Source organism: Cherax quadricarinatus, chromosome 15 (genome assembly GCF_038502225.1).
Source record: "Cherax quadricarinatus isolate ZL_2023a chromosome 15, ASM3850222v1, whole genome shotgun sequence".
Lineage (NCBI taxonomy): Eukaryota > Metazoa > Arthropoda > Malacostraca > Decapoda > Parastacidae > Cherax > Cherax quadricarinatus.
The window spans coordinates 36,254,201-36,263,783 of NC_091306.1; the positions used below are offsets into that span (position 1 = coordinate 36,254,201).

General features: G+C 39.3%; 1 protein-coding gene across 1 annotated transcript in view; it reads right to left on the minus strand.

Moving 5' to 3' along the window:
- LOC128686640 (telomere length regulation protein TEL2 homolog) overlaps positions 1-9,583 on the minus strand; it is a 340,958-nt gene that overhangs the window by 40,327 nt on the left and 291,048 nt on the right. Inside the window, exon 2 of the mRNA XM_070085287.1 lies at positions 5,403-5,467. Coding sequence (XP_069941388.1) covers positions 5,403-5,467 — 65 coding nt within the window. The remainder of the gene's footprint in view (positions 1-5,402; positions 5,468-9,583) is intronic.

Consider the following 9,583-nt stretch of genomic DNA (forward strand, 5'->3'; position numbering starts at 1 on the left):
ATATCCATGGTTAGGCCTCATTTAGACTATGCTGCTCAGTTCTGGTCACTGTATTACAGAATGGATATAAATGCTCTGGAAAACGTACAGAGGAGGATGACAAAGTTGATCCCATGTATCAGAAATCTTCCCTATGAGGACAGACTGAGGGCCCTGAATCTGCACTGTCTCGAAAGGCGTAGAATTAGGGGGGATATGATTGAGGCGTGTAAATGGAAAACAGGAATAAATAAAGGGGGTGTAAATAGCGTGCTGAAAATTTCCAGCCAAGACAGGACTCGCAGCAATGGTTTCAAGTTGGAAAAATTCAGAATCAGAAAGGATATAGGAAAGCACTGGTTTGGTAACAGAGTTGTGGATGAGTGGAACAAACTCCCGAGTACAGTTATTCAGGCTAAAACGGTGTGTAGTTTTAAAAATAGGTTAAATAAATACACGAGTGGGTGTGGGTGGGTGCGAGTTGGACCTGACTAGCTTGTGCTGCTGGGCCTGGTGCCATGCTCCATCTTTGAGTGGAGATGATCAGACTGGGTGGGTCATTGGGCTAATCTGGGGGGGGGGGGGGTCATTGGTCTAATCTAAGGGGGGGGGGACATGGACCTGCTCTGCATGGGTCAGTAGGCCTGTTGCAGTGTTCCTTCTTTCTTATGTTCTTATGAACTTCACCCTAACAAAGCTGTTGCAGGGCGTATTGGCAACATGTACAATGACAGTGTTGTGTCCCACTTCAGACAAATCTTAAAGAAACGCCAGAAACAGAGTTCTCTGGACAAATATTTTGTGCGACAGGGTTCCAGTGACTCAAGTTGTTCCCAGTGCCAGTGTCTTTAAAAAACAAAGAAGGGAAGTAACCCCAGATAAGGACTTTATACCTGAAGTCCTAATGGAAGGAGATTCTACTTCCAAACAATAGTGTATACCTTCTTCCTATCCCCTCCTCCTGTCTTCCATCCACCCAGAAGTCTTCAGTAAAGGTAAGTGTAATATTATTATTTTTTATATGCATGTACTTGATTTCTCATTGTTTTCAGTATGTAAATCTTTATTTAACCCTTTCAGGGTTTCAGCTGTACTAGTACGGTTTACGCACCAGGGTCCATGACGTACTAGTACTCAAATCTAGTGAGAGAAAGCTGGTAGGCCTACGTATGAAAGAATGGGTCAATGTGGTCAGTGTGCGCAGTATAAAAGAAATCCTGCAGCACACAGCGCGCAATGAGAAAAAAAAAAAACTCACCGTGTTTTTGGAATAAAACAGCGACTTTGCACTATATTTTCCTATGGTATTTATTATTGTATTCTAGTTTTCTTGGTCTCATTGCATAGAATGGAAGACATATTACAGAAAGCGAGATGATTTTCACTGGTTTTAAAATGAAAAGTACCTTGAAATTAAGCTCAAACTAGCAGAAATGTTCGATTTTTATCAAAGTTCAAAAGTAAACAAATCATGCAAGGCGTCCAATACATGTCAACTGTTGAGTCTAATATTCTTTCACAAGTATGCCGATATTATTTAACATTTCTACACTAATGCAGTAGTCTGCATAACAGTAAATCTTCTATTTTTTTGTGAGAATAAAAATTCAAAGTGGAAAGCAAAAGAAATGTAAGAGGGGCCTGGGGACATGACTAATGAACAGAGGAAATGTTATTTTAGTGCCAGGAATGTCTTGTTTATTCTGGACCCTATTTGGAAATTGGCATCTTTTGAAATTTGTATGAAATTGGCAAAATTGCTAAATTCTGACCACTGTATTGGATAGCTGAAATCGGTAAATTGATGGTTTCTTGTACTCATTCGATAGAAAAAATGGAGTTCTAGTGAAATAGTTATGTTTTTTGTCAACTAGTACATTGGAATTGGCCAAAAATAGGGCTCAAAGTGGGTAAAATCACCGATGCGTAAACATCGTCGAGACCGCTAACTTCGCAAGAGCATAATTCCGTAAGTTTTCCATCAAATTTCATACTTTTGGTGTCATTATGATCGGGAGAAGATTCTCTATCTTTTCATGAGAAAAAATATTTTTTTTGTTTTTTTTAAATTTGGGGGACCCTGAGAACAAGTCTCTGAGAGGGCCTGTGGACCCTGAATGGGTTAATTTTAAAAAAAAAAAAAAAAAAAAAATTATTTTAATATTTTTGGTTGTCTGGAACGGATTAATTTTATTTCCATTATTTTTTATGGAGAAAATGGTTTCGCCATTCGGCCATTTTGACTTTCGGCAGGCTCTCTGGAACGGATTAATCACAAAACTCGGGGTTCCACTGTAATATTATTATTGTATTATTATAATTATTATTAAGTACTTATGTATTATAATTATTATTAGTAATAGTACGTACATATTATAATAATTATTATTATTAATTTAGGGAACTGGAACACAGATCAAATTCACTAGATCAAGAGACTTTCTTCTAGGAACGTCCCTTGAGGGGGAAGTACGTATCCTGAAATTTCGCTCGTATGCAGAAGGAAAAAAAAAACCAAACAACAGTTTGCATCCTGAAAAGTTCATGTGGTGGGTCATTCGTAATAAACAGAAAAGAGGAAATCAGCTATAATATACATTATTTAGGTACGTATACTGGTCAGAGAGCCCATCCTAAGTCCTGGTCGTCAGCAAAGTACATCGCTAAGTGAGGAGAGGCTGTATTAGTATAAATTACGTAAAAATTAAGAAAATTTTATTTGAGGATAGGTTAGAGAGTTAGAGGTAGAAAGTTGAAAGTGAACATAGAAAAGAGTAAGGTGATGAGGGTGTCAAATGATTTAGATAAAGAAAAATTGGATATCAAATTGGGGAGGAGGAGTATGGAAGAAGTGAATGTTTTCAGATACTTGGGAGTTGATGTGTCGGCGGATGGATTTATGAAGGATGAGGTTAATCATAGAATTGATGAGGGAAAAAAGGTGAGTGGTGTGTTGAGGTATATGTGGAGTCAAAAAACGTTATCTATGGAGGCAAAGAAGGGAATGTATGAAAGTATAGTGGTACCAACACTCTTATGTGGATGTGAAGCTTGGGTGGTAAATGCAGCAGCGAGGAGACGGGTGGAGGCAGTGGAGATGTCCTGTCTAAGGGCAATGTGTGGTGTAAATATTATGCAGAAAATTCGGAGTGTGGAAATTAGGAAAAGGTGTGGAGTTAATAAAAGTATTAGTCAGAGAGCAGAAGAGGTGTTGTTGAGGTGGTTTGGTCATTTAGAGAGAATGGATCAAAGTAGAATGACATGGAAAGCATATAAATCTATAGGGGAAGGAAGGCGGGGTAGGGGTCGTCCTCGAAAGGGTTGGAGAGAGGGGGTAAAGGAGGTTTTGTGGGCAAGGGGCTTGGACTTCCAGCAAGCGTGCGTGAGCGTGTTAGATAGGAGTGAATGGAGACGAATGGCACTTGGGACATGACGATCTGTTGGAGTGTGAGCAGGGTAATATTTAGTGAAGGGATTCAGGGAAACCGGTTATTTTCATATAGTCGGACTTGAGGCCTGGAAATGGGAAGTACAATGCCTGCACTTTAAAGGAGGGGGTTTGGGATATTGGCAGTTTGGAGGTATATGTTGTGTATCTTTATATGTGTATGCTTCTAAACTGTTGTATTCTGAGCACCTCTGCAAAAACAGCGATAATGTGCGAGTGTGGTGAAAGTGTTGAATGATGATGAAAGTATTTTCTTTTTGGGGATTTTCTTTCTTTTTTGGGTCACCCTGCCTCGGTGGGAGACGGCCGACTTGTTGGAAAACAAAAAAAAAAAAAAAAAGGTTAGAGAAATTCAGCAAACACGTTTCTGCCAATTTACATAAAAAAAATCAGTCAGAGTCATAGTCTGGCCTGCCCATTGGGGACTAAAAGGCAGTTTTATAATGACGATGCAAAGGTAGCATAATCGTTAGTCCTTTAAGTGAAGGCTAAAATGAATGGTTAGTTGAAAAATAAGCTTCGGCTGTCCCGCGGTGCTTCATATCCCCCCCCCAAATTACCCTTATAAATGAATTTCACAGAATCATGATTGAAAAGTTGACAATTCTGCAACAGTCACATACCAAAAACATCCTAGAAGATTGTATCTTAACCCTTTCAGGGTCCGTCCCGTAGATCTATGGCTTTACAGTGAGTGTCCAAACCGTAGATCTACGCCATGAGCTCAGCTCACTCTGATAAACTGTGAGTGGTACATTTGGGCCTAGATATGACAGAATACATCTATGTGGTATGTGTGCACCACATAAAACAGATCCTGCAGCACGCTGTGTATAATGAGAGAAAAAAACTGAAATCATGATTTTTCGATTAAAACAGCAACTTTGCAGTGTTTTTTCGTATGTTTTTTATAGTTGTATTTGCGATTTCTTGGTCTCATTTGATAGAATGGAAGACATATTACAGAAATAGAGATGATTTTGATTGGTTTTAGCACTGGAAATGGCTTGAAACTGAGCTCAAAGTAGCGGAAATGTTAAATTTTTGCCGATATTCAAGAGTAAACAAACGACCTCACACGTCTAATACACGTCAGCTGGTGGGTCTAATATACATTCACAAATATGGTGATGACATTTATACAATTATTACAGTATTGCATAACAGTAAATCTTCTATTTTTTGGTGTGAATAAAAATTCATTATGTGAATAAAAAATCAAAATGGAATTTATTTGTAAAGCCTCAAAACATAACTAATGAACAGAGGAAATGTTAGTTTAGTGCCAGGAATGCCTACATTGTTTATTCTGGACCCTATTTTGAAATTGGAATATTTTGAACTTTGTGTTAAATTGGCCAAATTAACAATTTCCGATCACTTTATTTTGTAGTTGAAACAGTTGACTTGGCGATTTCTTGTGCTCAATCGATAGAATAGAAGTAATACTAGTGAAATAGCTAAGAATTTGGTTGATTGGAATAATGTAATTGGCCTAAAATGGGAGTCAAAGTCAGCAAAATCGCCGATTCGTAAATATCGCTGACACATCAAAATTCGCGAGAGCATAATTTCGTCAATTTTCCACCAAATTTTGTACTTTTTGTTTTATTACCTTCACAAAAAGATTCTCTACGATTTCATAAGAAAAAATAATTTTTTTTTTTGAAAATTCTTGGACACTGGTGCGTGACTCCAGATTTGGGCCTTGGACCCTGAAAGGGTTAATCAACAGTCTACCGTACATAAAAATATCCGAGTGTCCTTACTGGAATCTGTCTCTTAAGAGCCCTGGTAAAATGTATTACATGTATATTTCTTACCAACATGGACTCAACAACCTGCAGCAACTAACATACATGTACTTAGAATTTTACTCAAAAATTGAATACAGATTAAATTTACTTAAAATATGATATTATAGAAATAACCATTTTAAAACCCTTTCATAAATACAGCAGGTATAGCAACATACCTGAGTATTAGTGGGCACATTTCCTGCACCAGCCATGGACACTGCACCTTGTTGCAGCATCAAATCTGAAATGAATTATTCATCATCACAAAAAGTATAATTAAAGAACTATGAGTAAGCATCATAAGCACAGGAACAGAGTTACACTCATGGTATTTCATCTTCAGTAAATGACTTAATTTGTTTCTAATTTCCAGTAGTTGTAGCACTTATTACTTGTAACCATTCCAATATTCTACTACTTTCTTTAGAACAATTTTCTAGCAGTCTTTTGGCACCTCTTCCTCAGTTTAGAAATGTGGCAACTTCACCCTGTTGATGGTGTTAAGAAATATGGCAACTTCACCCTGTTGATTGTAAGAAATATGGCAACTTCACCCTGTTGATGGTGTTAAGAAATCAATTTTATCTATTCTATTTTTTTTTTATCCTATTAAAATATTAGAACTTTTTCCAGATTGTCCAGATATACTTTTTAAAGTATGGACACCATACCACTACTGCATATTCCAGTTGTCATAAGATTGCGTAAACACCTTCACAGCATTTCCTTATCAATATACAGTGGTCCCTCGATAATTGTCGGGCTCGATAGTCGTCCTTTTCGGAAATCGTTGCATTATTTTCGTCCAAACATTGACTCGCAAATGGTAGGTTGACTCGCTAATCGTCGTTCGTCCTGGACACGTACTCATGGCTCTGAGCCGCCTCGGCCTCCCTTCCCAGCCAGTGCGCCATTGTTTACCAGTGAGCGATGGTCCCCTCACTTGCTCATACGAAATATTTCATAATATCCCATTCATTTTAGTGCTTGCAAGTGCTAAATAAGCTACCATGGCTCCAAAGAAAGCTCCTAGTGCCAAGCTTTTGATAAAGAAGGTGAGAAATACGATTGAATTTAAGAAAAATATCTTTGAACAATATGAAAGTGGAGTACCTGTGGCAGAACTGGCCAGGATGTATAACATATTCCGTACAACCATATCTTCCATCGTGGCCAAGAAAAAGGAAATCAAGGAAGCTGTTGTTGCATAGGGGGTAAATATGCTGACAAAAATGAGATCACCAGTACTCAAAGAGGTTGAGAAGTTATTATTGGTGTGGATAAACAAGAAAATTAGCAGGAGATAGTCTTATGACGTCGATTATTTGTGAAAAGGCTAGGCAGTTTCATGACTACCTGGTAAAGAAGTTGCCTGCAACGAGTATTGATATTTGTGAATTTAAGGCCAGCAAAGGTTGGTTTGAGCGATTTAAGAACCATAGTGGCATACAGTGTGATAAGGCATGGTGAGGCTGCCAGTTCGAACAAAATTGCAGCTACAAAATTCGTAAGTGAATTCAAGGAGTACAGTGGACCCTCGCTTAACGATCACTTCCCAATGCGACCAATTATGTAAGTGCATTTATGCAAGTGCATTTGTACGTGTATGTTTGGGGGTCTGTAATGGACTAATCTACTTCACAATATTCCTTATGGGAACAAATTCGGTCAGTACTGGCACCTGAACATACTTCTGGAATGAAAAAATATCGTTAACTGGGGGTCCACTGTACATAGAGGCTGAAGGACTGACACCTGAACAAGTGTTCAACTGTGATGAAACAGGCCTCTTTTGGAAGAAAATGCCAAAGAGGACCTACATTACTCAGGAGGAAAAGGGACTGCCAGGACACAAGCCTATGAAAGACAGGCAGACGCTCATGTTCTGTGCTAATGCTAGTGGGGATTTCAAAGTGAAGCCGTTACTTGTGTACCATTCTGAAAATCCCTGTGTTTTCAATGTTATGAAGTGTAAATTGTGTGTTTTGGAGATCTAATAATAAGGCATGGGTCACGAGGGAAATTTTCATCGAGTGGTTCAATGAAGTGTTTGGCCCTAGTGTGAAGAATTACCTCCTGGAAAAGAAATTGGATCTCAAGTGCCTCCTAGTAATGGACAATTATTATTATTATTATAATCAAAAAGAAGTGCTAAGCCACAAGGGCTATACAGCACTGCAGGGTAGGGAAGGAAGCGAGGGTATTGGATGGCAGAAGGGAGGAGGGATGATCAGTAGGTTACAGAAAACAGTGGGGCAGGGGATAGTACGGGGGTAGAGGGCAGCAAGAGATTGAAGTAGAAAGGGCTGAAGGTATCAGAATTTGTGAAGTAAATCAGTTGTTGTCAAAAAGTCAATGAGAGAGTCTCGATGAAAGGTGGGTCCATCAGCGAGAAGGGAAGGTAAAGAGAGAGCAGCGGAGCGAAGACGACGAAGGAGGTAAATTCTGCCTGCTCGTTGATAAAGTGGGCAGTCCAACAAAATGTGGCTGACTGATAATGGAGCTTGGCAATTCTCACAGAGAGGAGCAGGGTGCCTCTCCATGAGATATCCATGAGTAAGACGAGTATGGCCAATGCGAAGACGGGAGAGAGTAGTCTCCCAACCTCGACACTGGTGATAAGAAGACGGCCAGTAACTTATACTCGGTTTAATAGATTGAAGTTTGTTGCCGAGCATAGTAGACCAACGCTGTTGCCAACGGGTGTGAAGGTGGGAAGATATTGCAGCAAAAGTCCGTAAATGGAATACCTCTATATGAAACTGGTAGGTCATGTACTGCTGACCGCGCAGCAGTGTCTGCCTGTTCATTGCCCTGTATGTCAACATGACCAGGGACCCAACAAAAAACAATATCTTTATGCTTGGTAAAGATGCGGCATAGCCAGTAATGGACAATGCACCTGCTCATCCTCCAAACTTGGATGACCTAATTCTGCAGGAGTTTGGGTTCATCTCAGTAAAGTTCTTTCCCCCGAATACCACTCCTCTCCTCCAGCCTATGAACCAGCAGGTCATTTCAAACTTTAAAAAATTCTACACCAAAACAATGTTTCACAGGTGCTTGACTGTGACCTCAGACACTCACTTGACCCTACAAGAGTTTTGGAAAGAACACTTCAGTATCCTCCATTGCATAAGCCTTTTAGATAAGGCTTGGGAGGGAGTGACTACCAGGACTTTGAACTCTGCTTGGAGAAAATTGTGGCCAGATTGTGTCCACAAGAGGGATTTTGAAGGGTTTGTGGCCGACCCTGATGAGCCTTTGTCAGTAGTGAACTCTATTGTGGCATTGGGGAGTTCCATGGGGTTGGATGTCAGTTTGGAGGATGTGGAAGAGTTGGTGGAGGACCATAACGAAGAGCTAACCACTGAGGAGCTGCAAGAGCTTCAGCAGGAAGAGCAACAGATCACAGCTCAGAATCTTGCTGCAGAGAAGGAAGAGAGATGGAAGAAGATGCCTTCTTCAGAAATTAAGGAGATTTTTGAAATGTGGGGTAGGATGGAAAGATTTATGGAGAAACATCACCCTGAGAAGGATGTTGCAAGCCATATCGGCAACTTGAACAGTGACAGAGTCTTGGCCCATTTTAGGGAAGTTTTAAAGAGAAGCCAGAAACAGAGCTCTCTGGACACTTTTTTGCGAGACAGGACTCCAGTGACTCTGAAGCTGGTCCTAGTGGCATTAAGAAACAGAGAAGAGAAGCAACCCCAGAAAAGCACTTGGTACCTGAGGTGTTGATTGAAGGGGATTCCCCTTCCAAACAGTAATTCAATCTCTCTCCTCCTCCAGTCTTCCATACACTAAGATGAATCGCCAATAAAGGTAAGTGTTATGCTGTTAATGTTTCATTCATCATGTCCCATTGTATTGTTTATGTACTACATTTATATTAAATGTAAAATTTTTTTTGTTTTAATACTTCTGGGTGTCAGGAACGGATTAATTGTATTTACATTATTTCTTATGGGGAAAATTGATTCGAAAATCATTTCGATAATCATCGCACTTCCAGGAACGGATAAACAACGATAAACGAGGGACCACTGTATTTAAAGGAAATTTAAAAAGTTAAGCTAAGTTTTAAGATTTCATAAATACACTCAATCTTCTGGTGACAATTTTTGTTAAGCCATGACTTTTAGGACCTTTCCTTTGTCTGATGTTTTAATATTTTCTCAATTTATATTCCTTGTGTGATGTTTGTGTGTTCAAGCATTTCATGGCATTTTATCAACTTTAAATTCTATCTTCCATCTACCACTACTTGTATAACCTATAAGTATCCTTGTTGGGATTTAATCTTTATTATTTGTTCTTTAACATATGATCTTTGTGTCACCAGACATGTTCATAT